Source organism: Salmo salar, chromosome ssa04, assembly GCF_905237065.1.
Source record: "Salmo salar chromosome ssa04, Ssal_v3.1, whole genome shotgun sequence".
In the NCBI taxonomy this organism is placed as follows: domain Eukaryota; kingdom Metazoa; phylum Chordata; class Actinopteri; order Salmoniformes; family Salmonidae; genus Salmo; species Salmo salar.
In genome coordinates, this window is record NC_059445.1 from 62,194,314 (window position 1) to 62,216,066 (window position 21,753).

Genomic DNA, 21,753 nt, shown 5'->3' on the forward strand with positions numbered 1-21,753 from the left:
GCCTCTCATTGGCCAATACATAGCAAAAAAATGTTTTCCACATTTGTTACATTACAGCCTTATTATAACATTGACTCAATATCCTTTTCCCCTCATTAATCTACACACAATACCCCATGATGACAAAGCAAAAACAGGTTTAGAATTTTTTGCTAATGTATTCAAAATTAAAAACAGAAATACCTTATTTACATAAGTATTCAGACCCTTTGCTATGAGACTCGAAATTGAGCTCAGGTACATCCTGTTTCCATTGATCATCCTTGAGATGTTTCTACAACTTGGCGTGGTAAATTCAATTGATTGGAAATGATTTGGAAAGGCACACACCTGTCTATATAAGGTCCCACAGTTAACTGTGCATGTCAGAGCAAAAACTAAGCCATGAAGGAACTGTCCATAGAGCTCCGAGACAGGATTGTTTCGAGGCACCGATCTGAGGAAGGGTACCAAAATATATCTGCAGCATTGAAGGTCCCCAAGAACATAGCGGCCTCCATCATTCTTAAAAGGAAGAATTTTGGAACCACCAAGAGCAAACTGATCAATCAGGGGAGAAGAGCCTTGGTCAGAGAGGTGACCAAGAACCCGATAGTCACTGACAGAGCTACAGAGTTCCTCTGTGGAGATGGGAGAACCTTCTCTGCAGCACTCCACCAATCAGGCCTTTATGGTAGAATGGCCAGACGGAAGCCACTCCACAGTTAAAGGCACATGACAGCCAGCTTCGAGTTTGCCCGAAGGCACCTAAAGGACTTTGACCATGATTAACAAGATTCTCTGGTCTGATGAAGCCAAGATTGAACTCTTTGGCCTGAATGCCAAGCGTCACGTCTGGAGGAAACCTGGCACCATCCCTACGGTGAAGCATGGTGGTGGCAGCATCATGCTGTGGGGATGTTTTTCAGAGGCAGAGACTGGGAGACTAGTCAGGATTGAAGGAAATATGACCGGAGCAAAGTACAGAGAGATCCTTGATGAAAACCTGCTCCAGAGCGCTCAGGACCTCAGACTGGGGTGAAGGTTCACTTTCCAACAGGACAACAACCCAGACAACACTGGAGTGGATTCAGGACAAGTCTCAGAATGTCCTTGAGTGGCCCAGCCAGAGCCCGGACTTGAACCCCATTGAACATCTCTCTGGAGAGACCTGAAAGTAGCTGTGCAGCGACACTCCCCATCCAACCTGACCGAGCTTGAGAGGATCTGCAGAGAAGGAGAAACCCCCCAAATACAGGTGTGCCAAGCTTGTAGTGTCATACCCAAAAAGACTCGAGGCTGTAATCGCTGCCAAAAGTGCTTCAACAAAGTACTGAGTATAGGGTCTGAATACTTATGTAATTGTGATATTTAAGTGTTTTATATTTAATAAATTAGCAAACATTTCTCAAAACCTGTTTTTGCTTTGTCATTATGGGGTATTTTGTGTAGATTGATGAGGGAATACAACTATTTAATTCATTTTAGAATAAGGCAGTAAAGTAACAAAATGTGGAAAAAGTAATGGGCTCTGAATACTTTCCTAATGCACTGTATACGTCATTGGTCCTCTCCCGAGGATTGGCACGAAAACAGAGAAGCAGACGCGGAGGTACAGTATACAGGACCGCCTCACCTTGTCACTCGCACTAAATCGCTGCAACTCGGCTTGTAAATAAGCTGGCTGCGCTCATCGCTCCACCTTCATTTCAAATATTTATCAGTGAGCCAGTGAGCTAGATCAGCTCTGACAGAGAGACTGTTATTTAAGGTCGCAGACAGACGGCGGAGGATAGAGAGGAAAAAAAGGGAAGATGAGAGCGTCCATCCTTTGCAACCGAAATGGGATTCATTTCCATGTTCTTATATTCTGTCACGGTAACAGGGGCTTTTCCCTAAATCCCCTCATCCGCCAGGCTATTTCTCTCTCCAGCCTCGTCCTTCTCACAACTGACAGTATTAACATGGCTTTTACTCACCAACGAGCCAGCCTGGAGGTATATACAGTAGCAGCTCCGTTTGATCATGGCATGAATTTATTCAGCAAATGACCAGATCTCTGTTTATTCAACCAGCCATGCAAATAGTAGACTAGGGCGGCAGGTAGCCTAGTGATTAGAGCATTAGGCCAGTAACCGAAAGGTTGCTGGATCGAATCCCAGAGCTGACAAGGTAAAAATCTGTTGTTCTGCCTCTGAACAAGGTAGTTAACCCACTGTTCCCGGTAGGCCGTTATTATAAATAAGAATGTATTCTTAACTGACTTGCCTAGTTAAATAAAAGGTTAAATAAAACATTTAAATAAAAAACAATAACTGTTTTTGAGTCGGGATTACACGATTCCTTCTAGGAAGAACCATTGTAGTGAGTTAGATAATAGGCAACCATGTTCAGAAGCCAAAGCCATGAGCATAATGTGGTGAGACACGTGTTGTTGCCCTGCAGGGCTCTAGTCTAAACTGATGCTTGACTACTGAGACATCGCCACTTGTCAAATATACTGTCACCCATGTCTGTCAACAGAACAATCCATCACGCCATCATAAGAAATATGGATTCCTTTACAGCTGCTGACCTAAGCAGACTGTGTTGACAACCTTTTCCCTGCCAGTCTTTAGCAGGTCTATGTGTAGCTTTCACATGTTGCCACATCATTGCAAAATTATGTTGCCACAGCATAAGTGTAATTATTACCTCACAAATTGCCTGATGTGATGACCAACCTTCTCACAATCTATCTGCAACGTTGTGACAACGTCATTTGTTAGTAGGGTAGTCAGAGGAGTTTGAGTTGACTGGTTAGTGTGAGAGAACATGAGTAGCCTAAAGGAGTGTGTCCTAGTGCTCTAGGATAGAGGGGGAGTTGACAGAATGTGGGCACCTGCTTGTCAAACATTTCATTCAAAATTCATGGACATTAATATGGAGTTGGTCCCCCCTTTGCTGCTATAACAGCCTCCACTCTTCTGGGAAGTCTTTCCACTTTGCGGCTGAGCCGTTGTTGCCCCATAGATGTTTCCACTTCACAATAACAGCACTTACAGTTGACCGGGGCAGCTCTAGCAAACTATCTTGTTGGAAAGGTGGGATCCTATGAAGGTGCGACGTTGAAAGTCACTGAGCTCTTCAGTAAGGCCATTCTACTGACAATGTTTGTCTATGGCGATTGCATGGCTGTTTGCTCGATTGTATACACCTGTCAGCAATGGGTGTGGCTGAAAAAGCAGAATAAACTCATTTGAAGGGGTGTCCACATACTTTGTAGCTGCTACTAGACAGTATGCGTCGCCACTGCCACTGACCTGTGTGCGAGCGAAGGTGACGTTTGAGTGCCGTGTGGCTGGGGAAGGTGCGGTTGCACTCGCTGCAGATGTAGCTGCGCACACCGGCGTGGACCTCCATGTGCTGCTGCAGTGCCGGCTGCGCCTGGAAGCGCTTCCCACACAGCAGGCAGAAGATGGCCATGTCCGAGCCTAATGGAGAGAGAGAGGGAGGACAAGGTGAGTTTTCTTTTCTCATTTAGTCTGGTTTGTATCTTCAATTGAGTAGGAGATAATGTTGAGAATAAGTCTGACCAAACATAACATGTTGTCAGTCATGTAGTGAAATGACACATAATTCCTGGCCATACTCCTGAATAAAGACCATTTCATCTCTGTTCTATGGATATTCAACATTCTTGTTCATTGTACAATGATGTACATTTCTTGAGATCTGTTAGTTCTTTTATAAAGAAATACGTATCCTAAACCAAACGAGGTGTCTATCATTGTAAAACACCACTGGGAAAAGCACACAGGCTTGAACGTTGCAACTGTGATTCCTTACCACAAGAGGTCAGCACCAAGTTGAGAGCAATGACAAACGATGTGAGCAGTATAACAGGCAGGCTAAGCACTGTTTTAGCATACAGGGAACCGTCAACACAATGGGATGTGCAATGGCCCTGTATCTCATGCTTGGTACAGGACACTTTAATATGGCTAAGGCCTTCATAGAGGACACTGAGGATAGGTTTTCTAAAGAAATTTTTTAAGCACATGAAAAGGTATAAAGATGTGCTTTATATTTCAATTGAGTCTTGAGCCCAACAAGTAGTGTTCATTTTTCTCCAGCAGAGATACAGTCACACACAGGAATACAGTGCGCACACGCGCACACGCACGCACACACACACTTTTCAATTACCAGACTGGGGAAAACTCTGGGGAAAGAGTGAGTGTTTAGAGCTCAGCTTCTATTTCATCAGTCAATAACACATCTTTGGGGCAAAGCTGCCACTAATTTAAAAATCTATGAGGAGCAGTGGACTCATGTTCATAAATGCACGAGAGGGAGGCCCAGAGACAGCCCTCCCCCTGGATCAATCACTGTCTCCCATCCACACCCAGGAGAGAATGAAAGGGAGAGGGGGAAAAGGGAGGGAGAGAGAGAGAGAGAGAGAGAGAGAGGGAGGGGAAGAGAAGAGGAGACAGAGATGAGGAAAAGATAGTGAGAGGAAAATTCAAGCAACCATGTGAGTGGTGAAGAGAGCGATGGGGTAGAGGGAGAGAAAGGTAAAAAAAAACAACAACAAGATGAGACAAAACGGGGCCTGTCCTTAAATCATCTGACAGTGAGGCTGTAACGGTGCTTCTGTGCAAATAAATACTGACAAGACTCCCTTCTGGCTGACTCTAGCCCTCTTTCTTTTGCTTTTTTTCTCCCCCACAACATCTTCTTCTCCCTCTTCTTTTATCAATGAAAAGGGGGCCATTGATTGGGGCCGATTTTCACTGGAATCCCTCCAGGACTTGAGGCACTTAAGGTGGCTTGACTGACAGGCCTTCCTCTCTCCCTCTCGCTCTAATGTAACAACACAGGGTGCTCTGGAGACAGCACAGTGGTCAGAGCCTGCCCACTACCTCAGGGCTATCACACAAACAATTCATGTCCAGTTGAGAAATGAATATGGTTTGAGTAGTTTTGGAGACAAACAGAAACAGGGCAACTGAGGGAATGAGAGAGGTGGGAGATAGTGAGAAGGGAGAGAGATAGAAATTGAGAAAGAGAGAGGGAGGGAGAAAGGGGGAGAGGAAAACTGCAGGAATGTAAGATCTTAGCAGGCCTTTGACCTGGGTTTGGGATGAGGTGAGGTCTGGACATGGGGGAAGGAAACACTAATTTAACCCCACCAGATCTGGGTTTAACTACTATTAAAAATAATTTCAAATACTTTAGCTGTGCTCGATTGAGCTTACCTGTTGCAATGGAACCAATAAAACGTCCCAAAAGTACAACCACCCAACCTAGCAGGTTTAAGCAAACGCTCAAAGTATTTGACATTTTTGGAATATTACTTCAACCCAGGTCTGAACCCACTTCTCCCATTTCAATGTACAACTACTAGTAATTGCATTCCCCCCACACAATAATAACACTAATATGGCCGTAAAACCCAGACCTGTTTAATGCTGTTAAGTGAATGGCACACAGGAGGGCTGTGTAGGAGAGAGTGTATGCACATACATGACTGTGTGCAGCATGTATGAGTGTGTAAGTGTGTGTGCATTAATCCTAATGGCACTGCTCTTGCAGACAGATTGCCCTTTAACCTCTGATATACCTTCACACACAGACACACACACACACTAGTGTGGTACAGTAACATGTATTCAGTTCTTTGCCTGCACCCTCCAGCACCACAATAGTATACATCCTGCAATATATACATTCACACAAATGGACATAATAGTGCAGCTGTCTTTCTGAGAAGAACCGTGTTTACCATGCTGTTGTGCAAACAAGATGTCAGCTGCAATCTTGGGGTCAGAGAAAATATGAGGGTTGTTGTCTCTTTGTTAAGAGCAAAAGAGAAGAGTACAATTAATCAATATGAAGTACAGTATATGCTGGACTAGTCAAAGTAATAAAAAAGCTCTTTCCTTTTCAAAACATACAAGCTTTCAGAGTCTGTATGTCATGTTTTGAGCGCTTTGCAATTCAATACAGTATTTGAACCCATGACAACTAAATAATACCAGATACTCTTTTCTGCTTTGAAGGAGGAAGAAGGACATAGGAGGACACAGAGACATTACGAAGAGAGATATATAAAGCGAAAGAGGGAGAGAGTGAGAGAAAGGGGTACACACAGAGGTGAACAGACAGTGTCTTTCTCCTGGGCCTCCTGTGTGTTGGGAAAGTGCTGTAGCGCTGATTAGCGTTAACTGGAATTAAGTGCTCCAAAGTGATGCGGCCGGTCCAGTCTTGGGGGGGCGGCAAGGTGAAGGGCTGACAAATGAATGGAGGTGCAGTGATAAAAAAGGAAGGTGGAAGCAGAGGAGAAAAGTAGCTGACCTGGGTGGTCTATTACAGTGTAAAATTGAGTCGGCCCAAAGTGACACCTGAAAAGAGGTGGTGGTGGAGGAGGAAGAGAGGAACGGGGGGGGGGGGGGGCTTAGTCTCACTCCTGCTCTGGTGTTTTGGAAATCTTTCTAACAGCCAGGCCACAGTACATTGGGGAGGGGGCTCTGCTCTCGTCTGGATGCTGGGCGGGCGGCGGTGGTTACTTAATGGCCCTGGAGTGGCGGCAGCAGTTATTTAAGCGAAGCCAGACGGGGCCCTTAATGGATAGGCAAACTCCCAGAGAGCCGGTGACACGTCTGTGAGAGGTACAAACAGAGGAGGGAAAAGCTACAGGTGTACATGCTGGTAGTGGTGGTGGGGCACGGGGCTAGACGCTGTCTGTCTGCCATGGCCTTTCTTCTGTTTGAGGAGAGGAAGTGAAGTAGAAAGTGCCCTTGAGTTTATTCCCCATGCATTCTATGAACTCTACCAACACCACCTTCAGAGATAACATTTTTCTTATTTGTTGCTTTGCAATAAAATTACAGTATTGCTATTAGCAATTTTACTACGGTGTGTCTAGCTGGCTGTTAGAACATGACAACGCATGAGTCATACAGTAGGTGTGAGCGAGGACTGAAGTCAATTAGCTTCTTTCTCCTCATTCAGCTCCGCAAGGATGATGGCAGCAGCTCTCTCTCCTGCTGCTCTGTCTTCCAACTCAACCATCTGTCTGTAGCTGGGTTCTCTTCACCGGTTGCTTTTCAAATGAGCCACTGTATCATTCACAGTTCAATTATGGGAATTATGTGAATAGATTTTTCAGTACAGCCACAAAGCCCTGCGAGGGGGGTCGGCTAGTGGTTTATTTTGTGTGGATGAAAATATACAGGGTTTGTGTAGGGACTGAACAATGTATCGTACGATGGTGTGTGTGTATATATAACAGTGACTAACTGTGTGTATGAGTGGATGACTGAGTGTGTGTGTGTGCGTGTGTCTGGGGGGAGAAGGAGAGAGAGAGGGAAAGAGATAGCAAGAGCATGAGAGCACACACACAAGGTTGCATTTATGTCAACCTTTCTGTTTCATTTAACCCAAACAAAGAGGGAGATATGAGCCTAATATGATGAGGGTCTTTCGCTGACACGTTTCACTGCATATTAAATGAGGCTGCACAAACCTGGGTACACACTTATCTAGTCAAAAACCATCGGTGTGACCATTATATTACACCGAGTTTGAATAATCACAATAACACCACAGCTGCCATCACCATTACTACTTCTAATGGCCTGGAGCTATGGGGATTGTCAGACGTCCTTTCATCACTCAGGTTGCTTCCCCTGGTGCCTAGTGCATGAGAAGGTACTAAAATGTAACCAGCCGAGTGTATGTATGACGTGCTGTGGACTTAAGGTCCTCTGCTGATTGTCAAGTGTCCCTGCCTTCATGAATCAATTAAAAAAAACAAGCTGAACTCACAGAAAGTCTTGGCTTCGACCGTCTGCTTTCACCACTTTCCTTTGTGTGAAAGGACATGAGCACTAGGCATTTTTAGCCTATGTATCTACAATGGTGAGGCAGTCCTCGTGTTTCCTGTTGGTGCCACACCTAAATGGTTGAGAACTGCTGTCCTGTCCATGGGCGTGTTAGGGTACTAAACACCACAGGGTTAATGAAGCAGAGAGCTCTAGGAACCTGAATATAGGCATTAAATCAGCATTAGATTGGGGTTAAGGATCCACATCCCTGTCTTTTACACCCTGGTCTCACTCATCAATATGTTCCAGCATTTACAAGGCTCCTGCATGGAGAACAACAAAATGTCTGCCTCTTGACTAATACTTTGCTGTTGGTGAAACAATATGGGTAAAAAAATTAAGATGCACAACAACAGCAATTGGTGTGGCTGGTAAAAAATGTGTCACATTAATCATTCCCTTTGATGAATGAGGAATTCATGGGTAAATAAGTACATGAAGTGGGTAGTGTGGTACGGGCAGGCTGGAAGAGAAGAGTGTGTGTTGTGAGAGAGGTTGGGCCTGACAGCATGGGGGAGGGTGAGAGGTCAGAGGGGGCAGCTGTGGAGGGAAAGGTGGGGGTGGGGTAGCGCGAGGGTGCAAAGGTGTGCACCCAGAGAGGAGGCGTAAAGGGGGCTCTTGACAGCCCCCGCTGGGCAGAGGGGACAATGGGTGCCGGCAGGGACTCGCTGAGGGGGACAATGCTGCCAGAGGACTGCCAAGACCCAGACCCCACCAGACCCTGGGCTGCAGTGTGGAGGGAAAGTATTCATACCCATTGACTTATTCTACATTGTGTTAAAGCCTGAATTCTAAATTGATTTCGTCATACAATACCCAATAATGACAAAGTGAAAACATGCTTTTCGACATTTTAGCAAATGTATTGAAAATGAAATACAGAAATATCTCATTTACATAAGTTCACACCTAAAGTCAATACTTTGTAGAAGCACCTTTCGTGGCGATTACAGCATTGAGTCGTCTTGGGTATGTCTGTATCAGCTTTTCACATCTGGATTTGGGGATTTTCTCCCATTCTTCCTTGCAGATTAAGTTAGATGGGGAGTGGCGGTGTACAGCAATTTTCAAGTCTTTATGCAGATTTTCAATGGGATTCAAGTCTGGGCTTTGGCTGGCACACTCAAGGACTTTCACATTATTGTTCTGAAGCCATTACAGCATTGCTTTGGCTGTATGCTTGGGGTCATTGTCCTGTTGGAACGTAAATCTTTGCCCCAGTCTAAGGTCATTTCCACTCAAATGTTCCTGTATTTGGCTCCATTCATTGTTCCATCTATCCTTACCAGTCTCCAGTTCCTGCCTCTGAAAAGCATCCGCATAGCAAGATGCTGCCACCACCATGCTTCACGGTAGGGATGGTGTTAGATGGGTGATGAGCTGTGCCTGGTTTTCTCCAGACATAGCTCTTTGCATTCAGGCCAATGAGTTTTTGGTTAATCAGACCACAGAATCTTTTGCCTTATGACCTCAGAGTCTTTCACGTGCATTTTTGTAAACTCCAGGTGTGCCGTCATGTGCCTTTTTCTTAGGAGTGGCTTCCGTGGCCACTCTCCCATGAAGCCCAGATTGGTGAAGTGCTGTGGAGACTGTTGTCCTTCTGGTAGGTTCTCCCATCTCAGTTCTCCCATCTCAGTTAAGGAACTCCGTAGTTCTGTCAAAGTGGTCATTGGGTTCTTTGTCATCTTCCTGACCAAGGTCTTCTTGCCCGGTTGCTCAGTTTGGTTGGACGGCCATCACTAGGCAGTCTGGGTAGTTCTATACTTGTTCCATTTCCCAATGATAGAAACCAGTGTGCTCTTAGAAACTTTAAACATTCTAGAAATTGTTTTATACCCATCCCCAGCTATATGCTGCACAATCTCAGAGATCTGCAGACAGTTCCTTGGACTTAATGGTATGGATTCTGCTCTGACATGCACTGTAAACTGTGGGACCTTACATAGACAGGTGTGCTTCTTCCTAAATCATGTCCAAACAATTGAATTGGCCACAGGTAGGGCTGTGGCGGTCACAAAATGTAGGCAGCCAGTGATTGTCAAGCAAATAACTGTCAGTCTCACGGTAATTGACCGTTAATTAACAAACACATTTAGCATCTCCTGGCTTCCAAAAAAGTATAATAAATCCATGAAATATAGCATACACCTTCATAATAAATCCATTATTTATTAAAGACAGGTCTAAAGAAGCATGATATGTAGAAAAAGTTGTCTATTTCAGAAGAAGTTAATAGCATCCTCTGAGTTGTCCTTATGTTAGGTCCTGATGTGGCTATGGCATATGGCTGTGGGCTACACTAGTTCATTTAGCAGACAAGATTTGCTTATAATTCCGTGGCATTATTTTATATTATTTTATAGTATGAAGAAAACAATTGAACAAAGCTGAATAAAATATAAATATTTTCTCCAAACGATTTGAGGGAGTGTGCACATGCGGCTATTCTGTGTTGAGCGGTTAACTCAGAAATAGGTGCTCCTATATGCTTAATTTAGAGTTTTTAATGTAACTTTAGTTCTACAAACGTTGGGCTATATGTTTAGATTTGTAATATATTGTAAGGCTGCATGATGAGATTCTAATTCTGATTTGAAACAAGTTGCTTGAAAGGCTCTGCTTTGAGCTCTGCTTTGTTTTTTGTGCAGGCTGTACAACTCCAATAGTTTCTCATTCACAATTTCACTAGCACTTGATAATGCCTTGAATCTCCTTTGTGGCCGTAATGCACCCAGAAAATCCATGCCTTTTGCGGCCCGGAGTGCTGCGTTGTGCCCTTCTCCCTGAGTGTGCTGCACAATCGGAAGTGTTGCTCATTCACATGGCTCTCCATAACGTGATCGGGTTCTCACAGGCTACAAGTGAAGACAGACACATCGGGGATGAAACTGCGCGTGTCCTTATCCAATTCTAAGGTGCATATTGAAGATATTGGAAGAACTGTCCACATTTACTTTTCGTCAGCCAACAAGATGAGTAAGCTTAGCAAACAGCAAAAGCACTAGCCTATGTCAATCTACTATCCCCCATAGTACAAAAGTCAACCTATTCTATTCTGTGCGAGAAATAAATAGTCTGGGACAGTTGTGGGATGCGATAGACCACAAATTAATACAACCACTAGCATCAAAACATATTTTTTATGCAATGTGGCTGACGCAACAGATCAGAAAGTTTAGCTTAAAATGTTGCTAAAGTATAAGGCTATTTCTTCACATTATAAGTGCAGCAATGTGCACATGGCAGTAGGCTATAAGCGCGAATGTTCCATTAGCGGAAAACTAAACGGTCATGTGGAATTTGACTACCTTCATGACTTGTGAACGCCGGTGTGGCGGTATTACAATCCCTGCAACAGCCCTTGCCACAGGTGGTCTCCAATCAAGTTGTAGAAACATCTCAAGGAGGATCAAAGGAAATAGGATGCACCGGAGCGTAATAGCAAAGGGGTGTGAATACTTAGGTAAATTAAATATTTCTGTATTTAATTTTCAAAACATTTGCAAACATCTCTAAAAACATGTTTTCACTTTGTCATTAAAGAGTATTGTGTGTAGATGGGTGAGAAAACATTATCAATTGAATCCATTTTGAATTCAAGCTGTAACACAACAAAATGTAAAATAAGTCAAGGGGTATGAATACTTTCTGAATGAAATGTAGATACCAATATATTTCCCCTCCTATTCAACACATTGAAGAGTTTAAAAATCAAGAGTAGAATCTCCACAGCAGTTTAACAAAGATACCCATTTTCTCTACTACACCCCGTGAGGGGCAGCACAGCATCGAAAGCCTCCATGACCTTTTCATTTCCACGGTAACCTGACACATGGTGAAAACCAACCACTGAGGGGTCTTGTGTCTGAGAGAAGCAAAGCTGAAGGAGAGGGCATGATAAAAACCACCTCTGTCCCTCTTGTCTATAGGGCTCTGGTCAAACGTAGTACACTATGTAGGAAAGTGTTCCATCTGGGATGTACCCTACATCTCACCTCAGTCACCTACACAGATCATAGTCATATTTGGACTGTGGGGCTGTGCGGACTCCGTAGGTGAGGTGGGTCGAGAGGAACCAGTGGCCAGACGGACGCTGTGAGGTAAACTGTGTCTACTGTCTAGCTCCCAGCAGCCTCTCTGTCTGAGGCCAAACAAGGCGGTATGGCGGCACTAGAAACATGCAGCAACACAACACGTCATAGAGAGGTTGGTGACACAGAGGTTCTGAACAATGGAGGAACATGGTGAGCTAATTGATGCAAATTGCTAATAACTATTTTAATACGCGTGCACACACACACATGGAGGAAAAGGGCAGAGCGATCTAATCCCTGAGAGTGGCCTGGCATATCAGTGGCACCAGGCCTGGACGACAGGTCTGGACCGGAATACAGAGAAGATAGAGGGAGAGAGAGAGAGGAGAATAGATAGAGAGGAAGGGAGAAACAGAAACACAGAGAGAGAGAGAGAGAGACAGAGAAAGAGAAAGAGAAAGAAAAAGAGCCGCACAGGCTAATTCATTCAAAACGCCTCACTGGCTTTGACAAGAAACGCAAAGAAAAGAGCCTCAGTGAATTGTTTATTGATCGAACGGGAGAGAGGGTGAGGATGAGAGAGCGAGAGAGAGAGAGAGAGATAATTAGATCTACATGCAATGAATAAATATCCATTGCCGGAATATAATGATCTGTGAAAAACAGACATCCAATCAAATGATAGGCTTGCTGTATTTACAATAATGCGATATGGTTTCTCTAAAACGCAATCGAACACGATGTTGATCAAATAATACATATGAGACCTTAAAGCAGGGGTCCCCAATTACATAAAGCCCCAAATTGGAGGTGTCATAATACCCAAAACACCTATTGGTCAAACAGTTCCAATTGTTTTTCCACCATTCATTTTTCCCATAGGGATTTTTAGAAACACTTAAAATAAGGTCTATTTCATGTAGGCTTACCCTGGCATGATGTTTTGATAGCCATTTAAATCTCTCTCAGACAAGGGGACTTTTATCAATATATTCAGCTCTATTTACTCTCAGATTTCAAAAATGCTAATTAGCATCAAAGTACACATTATGCAAGACTATAAATCCCTGCAAGTTCCTGCACATCATCTCTAGCTGACACCTATGCTAACAAGTATTGTATCAATTTAAAACTTGCACAGGACAGTTCACAGAACTGTCAATTAAAGGAATTTTGCCAATTTATTAATGACAAAATTTAGCTAACAGACAGTTAATCCAGAGATTCTTACCTTTGCCTCGATTCAGCAGTCTTGTCCAGATCATCATGGCATTTGTAGTTCTTTATGATAGCCACATTAGTAGATGATTAGCGTTACATTTTTTTTTTGGGGGGGGGGGTGGGGGGTAAATACAGGCGAATATATTGATAAAAGTAACTTTGTCCTAGCAAGATGTATACGGTTATCATCACGCCAGGGTAAACCTACATGAAACACAGCCTTTATGTGTTTCTAAAATCCCCTATGGGAAAATTGAATGGTGGGAAAACTTTTGGAACCATTTCCTTGTTTGACCGCTAGGTTTTATGGGTATTATGACTCATACAGCCACGTGCCGAATACAGTACCACAGTTTTCTTGAGGGGATGGTCCGGGGCCGGAACATAATTGAACAAACAATCATTTCAAACCTTGATTACATTGGGATACAATCACATATGCCTCTATTTATGCGTGGGAATACTTGGGAACAGATTTCCTAAATTAAAATCATTGAGCTGATTTCCTGGGGATTTTACAGTCTAATGTCCCCCCTCTAATGTCCCCCCCTAGAGTAAAAGTGAAAGTCACCCAGTAAAATACTACTTGAGTAAAAGTCTAAAAGTATTTGGTTTTAAATATACTGAAGTATTAAAAGTAAATGAAATTGCTAAAATATATTTAAGTATCAAAAGTAAAAGTATTAATAATTTCAAATTCCTTATATTATGCAAACCAGACGGCACAATTTTTATATATTTATGGATAGCCAGAGGCACACCAACACTCAGACATTAATTTACAAATGAAGCACTTGTGTTTATGTAGTCCACCAGATCAGAGGCAGTAGGGATGTTCTCTTGATAAGTGTCAAAATGTAACGAGTACTTTTGGGTATCAGGGAAAATGTATGGAGTAAAAAGTACATTATTTTCTTTAGGAATGTAGTGAAGTAAAAGTAAATGTCAAAAATATAAATAGTAAAGTACAGATACCGCAAAAAACGACTTAAGTAGTACTTTAAAGCATTTTTACTTAAGTACTTTACACCACTGCTTAAAGGAACCCGGCACCGAATAAAACCTTCATTCTTCGAGCTCAAAAAGACTAGACAGTGTAACCAACACACCCAGAGAAACTACCATGTCTGCATACAAAGCACAATTCTCAATGTGCCGTGTGGTGCCATCCATGCCAATAACAGTGAGTGATAATTCACACGTCGGTGTGTCATGAAGCGGGCAACGTGAGATGAACCGTTCACCAGTTAGATTAATGTCACCAGATGCCAGACTAGATGCCATATTAATTACCCAGAAATAATGGCAGGGAACCATATGGTAGCTCAACTGTCCATTTAGTTGACAGGGGAAACATCTCTATCCCGGGGAGGTTCATCACTTGTATTGTCTTCCTCGTGAGATACACTAGATAAGGTTTTTGATACGTTTAAGGTACAGGTGTATCATATATTAATCATTCAAGAACTTTCCCTAATATTCAGACTTTGACGGCATATGTTTGATGTTGACAGACAGGGTTTTGTCTGGCATCTCTTTATATTACATAATGGTCTGTTCTGGGCCATACCACCTTCCCTATATGCAGGGGGTGTCAACTGTCTAGTTTAGATTGCGGGCCTCTTGATACATCTGCCCCGTGCTGACTGACAGAGCTCTTAAAGACCATAAATGCTGACGGATAGAGCTCTTAAAGATCATAAACGGCATATGTCGAGAATTTTCGACATCAGCAGGCCGTGTATCAGAGAAAGAGTTGGGTTGGGGCATGCGCCTTTAAGAGAATATAATTTACAGTGCACAGCCGGCCCTTGCCTTGGTCCTGCGGATCGTTTACAAAGCAGAGGACCGTGCCCCCCCCCCCCCCTCCCAATCCCACAAATCCGATTTAAATCAGACAACTTGCGCAGTGTGGCTTGAAGTAAGAAAAAGGATAATTAGTAAACAGAGAGCTACTCGGCGGCTTCATTGGCATTCGCGCCGGGTTACTGTGTCGCATTTAAAATGCAGTCTGATGAAGTCTACAAAATCAAACCATTTGTTACTCCTATTGAGGAGGCTTCGGGCCACTGGCAATTAAATTGGAATTAGTGCGGGGGAATGAGATACGGCAGATTCATACCAAGGAGGGGAAACTGTCTGGAAGATGTCTGGAACGCATTCAAGTTTACAGTGGCCAAGGCTCAGATTGTAAATCTTTTTTTTTCTTCTATTTCCGCCGTGGCCGCCTCTGTCACCATACCCCATGTCATCGCTCTTCTTGTTTGCTTTGTTGTCCTTCTGTTTAGGTTCTGAGAGAAATTCACCCATGTCTATCGTAGTCTTGTTTTCTATATACAAATAAACAAACCCATGATGTATTATTCCTAAGAAATAGACATGTAGGGTACTAAATCCTATGTAGGGTTGACAGCAATACAGACATTACGTCACACAGGGACGGAACTAGATCAACAGGCTGCCACTCAGATGTGGGTTGACCAGTTTATCATACTTACTGATATTCATATAAGTGTAGCGTGTGTGTATGTACTTCCATAGGAATGGGAGCGCATGTGTTTGTATGTTTTTACTTTGCATGTGACCAAACAGCTTGTGTTTACTGTGCATTTGTGTCCATCTGTGTGTGCATCTGTGCGTCTGCTTTGAATGGAAAACAGGAAGTGAGAGAGAGAGATGCCATTTGCTTTGCCACAGCTGATTGGGCACAGTGGAGATGGGATGGGGCTAACTATGGGAGAGATAGAGCCCGCTGGCCAGCGAGGGAGTCCGGGGAGGGACAATCATTTGTGCCAGGTGTGATATCCCTCCTAAATATCTCAGACTAATGTTCCTATCGACCCAGTAAGGTCAGCAGGTTAGACTCTTTTTATTGGTATGTAACTGTTATGAAAGTTGTATTGTCAATTTGTTTTGTATTTAAATGCCACTTTAAAGGTGTACATGACACTGCAACAACATTTCCCCATGGGGACAATAAAGTCAGTAAGGGAGAGGGGGACAGGGATGGAGAGAGAGAGAGGGGAATGGAGGGGGGTGAGAGAGATGTGAGATAAATGGAGTACAAATGAGAGGGAAGAGCTCATGCAGTACAGCTGTCTTCCACAGAGCTCGCCTGGCCTGGCCTGGCCGTGGCAACTGGGCCAATGGTTGCCAAGGGTGTCGATGCTCACAGTCCCCTCATTGGCCACAAGCAATGGGCATTTACAATATAGGGCGTTGTTCAAGTGGGTGGCCAGTAGGGGTCACTGTGGCTGATTGGTCAAAATTTGTGGTTGTAAAAACTTTTATATAATTTTATTTTTTTATCTTTATTTAACTAGGCAAATCAGTTAAGAACAAATTCTTATTTACAATGATGGCCTACCGGGGAACAGTGGGAACTGCCTTGTTCAGGGGAAGAACGACTGATTTTTACCTTGTCAGCTTGGGGATTCAATCCAGCAACCTTTCGGTTAGTGGCCCAACACTCTAACCACCAGGCTACCTGCCGCCCCAAAAGTGTCTGGTCTATCATTAAGGGGGACAGCTAATAATGTAATCAATGTAAAATTCATTTTGTGGCTAAAAAAATTATACTTTTTTGGGGACAATTGCACTTATATTTTAAGTAACTACACTACTTTGTAGTATCTTATATAATTTCGGTTACATACATTAATGTCATATAGCATTGTCAAATGTAATTCAGAACTATGAGGAGATTGTGCATTCAGTCGAAAAATCCTTCATATTTCTAGTCATGTTGTTTGGTATTGGGAACATCCTACAGTATTACTCTTCATTCACATAATCCCACTCCACTGGCCAAATCGTGTGTTTGACAACATTATCGTTTATGTGTTTGTGTTTTCCCCTCAGGATCAAATGCAAAAGTGCTATTCAATTAAGTCCATTACTGTGAAAAACATTGGAAAGATGAAAATAAATGACAGTGTTCACTTGGATGACAACCTGCCACAGTGAAAAGAGATTTGCACAGACAAGTCATTTGTAGGTCCTGTTTTAAAATACTCAATTGTCTGTCCCATATTTATGGCTTTATTAACTCTATTATTTTTTACATTGTTTGCAAACTGATATGTGACACGTACTTATGCCAAAATAATAATCTTATTTTTTTTTTCATAGCTAAACAGGTGGGGCTCAAAACAGGTGGGTCGCCACTGAATTCTACTACTACTCCAACCAACTATTTCCTCCACTTTCAGCCCCATGTAGTGAATTTGTACATAGGCCAGTAACTTCACAACCAATCAGTGGTTCACCTTTCTCCACTACCCCATCACCGCACAGTGAGAGATTTAGCTGTAATCCATACAAATGAAGGGTTGGGGGACTAAAATCCCCCCCTGTTGGTCTCTGTTGGGCATTACTGTGGCTGGCTGTGCTGTAGTCATTAACACGCTTAAAGTGCAGAAAAAAACATTCCTATTGCTTCTTTTCCCTATTCCATTGCCTTTTTCCCTTGGTCTGACTGGTTGATAATCTGGCTGGGAGCGGAACAGAGCAACCCCCCTCCCTGCATTGGAATTCACTCTGCATCTTGCCATGATTTATTCCCAGTGGCCATCTGGACAGTGGACAGATAATGTGTCCAGGGCTCTGAATGAGTCATAGGTCATAGGCTCTTAGGCTTGACCTCTTACGTCCCTGATCTTTACACTTTTGGTCTTTTGCTGTGGCCAAATGACTGGAGCTAGGCCCCCCTTACTTTATCCCTCCCTCCCTCCCCTCTCTCTCTCTCTCTTTCTCTCACTCAGTGCCGACATGGTCTTTCCCAGTGGACAAAAGGCTTTCAGCGCCTTTCTACTGTCACCCCTTTCCCTCCCTCAAACTCTCCCCCCAGTTCTCCCCCTTCAACCTCTAGTCCCATCTGACAGGAATGGAGTTTGTTTTGTTTTCTGAGACGCAGGGGAAACTAACGAAAAGAGGACTAAAGCTGCACGGCTACAAAAACTGGGGTTTTGGATGGGAGGGGGTTAGGTTGGTGTTGAGTTGGTGTGGGAGGGGGTTAGGGTGGTGTTGAGTTGGTGTGGGAGGGTGTTAGGGTGGTGTTGAGTTGGTGGGGGAGGGGGTTAGGGTGGTGTTGGTGTGGGAGGGGGTTAGGGTGGTGTTGAGTTGGTGGAGGAGGGGGTTAGGGTGGTGTTGAGTTGGTGGGGAGGGGGTTAGGGTGGTGTTGAGTTGGTGGGGAGGGGGTTAGGGTGGTGTTGAGTTGGTGTGGGAGGGGGTTAGGGTGGTGTTGAGTTGGTGTGGGAGGGGGTTAGGGTGGTGTTGAGTTGGTGTGGGAGGGGGTTAGGGTGGTGTTGAGTTGGTGTGGGAGGGAGGGAGGGAGATTGCTGCAAATAAGAAAAAACGTCAAGTTAATCAAATCTGAATGCGATGGCAGAAGCATGGCCAAATGACTCCTAAATATAAAGGTTTTAAGTATAATGGGTCTTGCATGCTTCTCCCCAGCTTAATGTAGGCCTTTGTGGGGCTGTTAGAGGAAATGGGGGGCAGAGCAGAAGTCTGAGGGTGTTACAGTACAAGTATCCCTTTTGTTGGCATTTTGGGTTAAGGGCGATGTACATTTCCAACCTCGCGGCCCAGGGAATGAATGCCGTTTCGAGATCAACTGTTGAGCCCAAGTGAAGGCTGAGCCTACATAACCACAACATTTCTAAATAGAAAAATGAACAGTAATCAATCATTATAGTGCTACACTGTTCTGTTTTTCCGGTATAAACAACTGAATAAAATGTGAAATACGAGGATCAATTTTGTTTTGTTTGCTAGCTGCCTCAAGACTGCAGTTAAAAGACACAGAGACGGACAGACGGACAGGACAGACAGACAGGACAGACACAGACAGGACAGACACGAGAGAGAGAGAGAGAGAAAGAAATGCACTGGTCCGAGCCACTGCCATGTCTCTCCTAATGGTTGACAGAAGGTTGACCGTCTCAATTAGGTTGGGGGCCATTTTGCTAATGATCTCTGAAACATGTTGATTTGGAGAGTGGTCCGGCCCTGACCTTGAAGCCAAACAGCACAACGCTCAAAAAGTATTTTTAGACCAGCCGAGTGTCACTCAAGCTGCAGAATCGGGGAAGAGGGCCCTGGGGGAGGGGGGGGGTAGTTGAGGGGTCCTGGGGGGTAGTTGGGGAAGCCTGGGAGGGGGGGGGGTAGTTGGAGGGGGGAGAGCTTTTGAAGAGCTAATACAGCAGTCCACCTCAATCTGTCCAACCTTTTAATTCGATTAGAAAGGAAATTGATTTGGGTTGGCTCTTGGCGGCCACAGAAGACCAGTTGCTCGCTCTCTCACACACACACAAAGCCACACGTGTGTGTGTGTGTGTGTGTGTGTGTGTGTGTGTGTGTGCGTGCGAAGCCTATACACATGCACTCACACGTTGAAATGGTTGATGGAAAACAAAATAATTGAAGTGGGTTTGCCAGGATGTTGTGAATGTATTCATTCTTCTCAGAACTACATTTGGCGTTATTGGACAAAGCTGGAGAAGAGGCAGTGGAGGCGGAGCGCAAGGCTTTCAAAGATGATGTGTGTACATTATATAGAGATCAATATGCTTTGAGGGACTCAAAAGAAGCAGCACACACAGTCAGTTTATGATTCACTCATTTAATGTGTGTGTAATCTAATGAATGTATTTCTTCATATTAGAGGAGACACTCATCGTCGTCTATCCCTGGGAGATAACACCTGTCAGTCTGACAACACGCGGGGAATTCATCTAAAACAGAAGTCACAATCAAACATCTCATCTACAACCATCTATCTCAAATCAGAACAGGCTTACAGCATGAATGACGACGGTCTGGCGAGAATTTTATCTCGTAGTAACTGACGAGATCTTTGTATAACTGGAACTAAGAACAAGTCTGACTATACTTGGCCTTCTACTGTAGGTTTTAACGTGTAATCACATAGCCTTGTCGTTGCTATGTGTTAATCACGTAACTGAAGCACAATACAATAACACAGCCTCCGCAAGCTAGGTCGCTTTGACCTTCAGGTTCTGTTGGTTTGTTCTATTACACGCTCACTCCAAAAACACGAGTTATGACACTCAATTTTGGGTGAAACAAATATGGGAGAGGACACTAACAAGATTTAATAAGCCTGCCGATGTTGGTATAATGTTAAATATGGCTATGGAAAAGGAATATCAATTTGATTTAATTTCATATCAACTTGATGACTGATTAGAAGTAAAAATCTCAGTTATTGTGAGTTGAGCATCAGACTGTTTTTGAGGAAAGTTTTTCTTTGTCTATTAAAAAAGGACGATAAGTTATTGTTGCATTCAGCTGTGATTTAGAATGAATTCAAGGAGAACCTTCACACCTTGAATGGCAAGTAATGGTAATTATGTTGGAGACAAACCAACAAATGTCCAGAGGCATTAGTCTCACTGTGTGCGTGCGCTAGACGGACATCCATGCCTCCTGCCTATCAAGACAATGTGAACAGGCAAGGATCCCAGCCCATCTAGTCTACCAACTTACCCATCGTACCCAGAAGTTTCTCAATGGGCTGCCTAATAGACAGGAATTATCATGCGCAGTGTGAACTGACAAACATCGGCTTGTTGGAAGTGCACTTTAAAATCAATATTGCCAGCCAGATCCTATCAGAAATGGTATTATGGCCGATTAAGATCTTCTCTTCGCTGTGAAGTTACAAGGCAGTCGACTTCGCATTCAAAGGTAGTTCAATTAGTCATTTGCCGCGCAGAGCGTCTGGCAGCCTAGAGTAGAGAGGCATGTTTCAAAGGGATATCAAAGTGAATCGAGAGACTCGGTGAGGCAAAGAGACCCTGTCAAGAACATAGTCATAGTTTTGTATCAAAATGAGCAACAAGTATGGTAATCTAGAACTGATAACACCATCGTAGGCCTGGAGTTTAGAGGGGCGGTTCCTGAGTAACCTTGTATGTAATCCTCATTCATTGCCTCTACCCTTAGACAGATGACATATATAAAGGACCATGGGCTTCTAATAATACCTATTGCAAGTCTGAATGCAGACTAATAGTGCACACAATAAAACGCACAATAAATTAATTCCAAATACCGTGTCCTCTGATGAGTCATAGATATGTGCTACGGGATGGAAATTCGGAAAAAAAATTGGTCCTGCAGGACTATTATGAGAGGGAGATTAGTGGGAAATAATCATCTAACGGTAATGATAGCCGCAATTGATTTATTTTTTCCAATTAAGTAATTTGTAAATAAAATGTAAAAAAAAAAAAGCACAGAAAAACTTGCTAAAAGGAAAGAGACTGGTCAGAAAGAATACCCTATGGCCATTGATACAGTGCATAACTGGCTGTGTGTGTAGTTCACCTAACTGCCTCTGAACACCAGGGGGAGCTCTTCTGACAACCACCCCACAGTGTTCTCAGTGTCTCAACACTCGGCTCCACAAGTGAAGCTAGCGCAGTCAGGGGGAAGTCCTCAAATGACCTCACAAAGTGGGAACAGACCCCAGAAATCCTCTTGTTTTGAATGTTTTAACTTTACTACAGCTGTAATGTGTACAATTAAGATACGGATCAGTGCCTGAAGATTATAGAAAGTAGGTTTAGGGGGGGGGGCTCAGGAGTTGGTTGTGTTGCACAAAAAGTCCCTCAGGGAAC

General features: G+C 43.6%; 1 protein-coding gene across 2 annotated transcripts in view; it reads right to left on the reverse strand.

Moving 5' to 3' along the window:
* Positions 1-21,753, reverse strand: part of LOC106603639 (zinc finger and BTB domain-containing protein 16-A) — a 157,180-nt gene that overhangs the window by 14,999 nt on the left and 120,428 nt on the right. For both annotated transcript variants that reach the window (XM_014197535.2, XM_014197534.2), the window contains exon 5: positions 3,282-3,452. In XM_014197535.2, the coding sequence (XP_014053010.2) occupies positions 3,282-3,452 (171 nt within the window). The remainder of the gene's footprint in view (positions 1-3,281; positions 3,453-21,753) is intronic.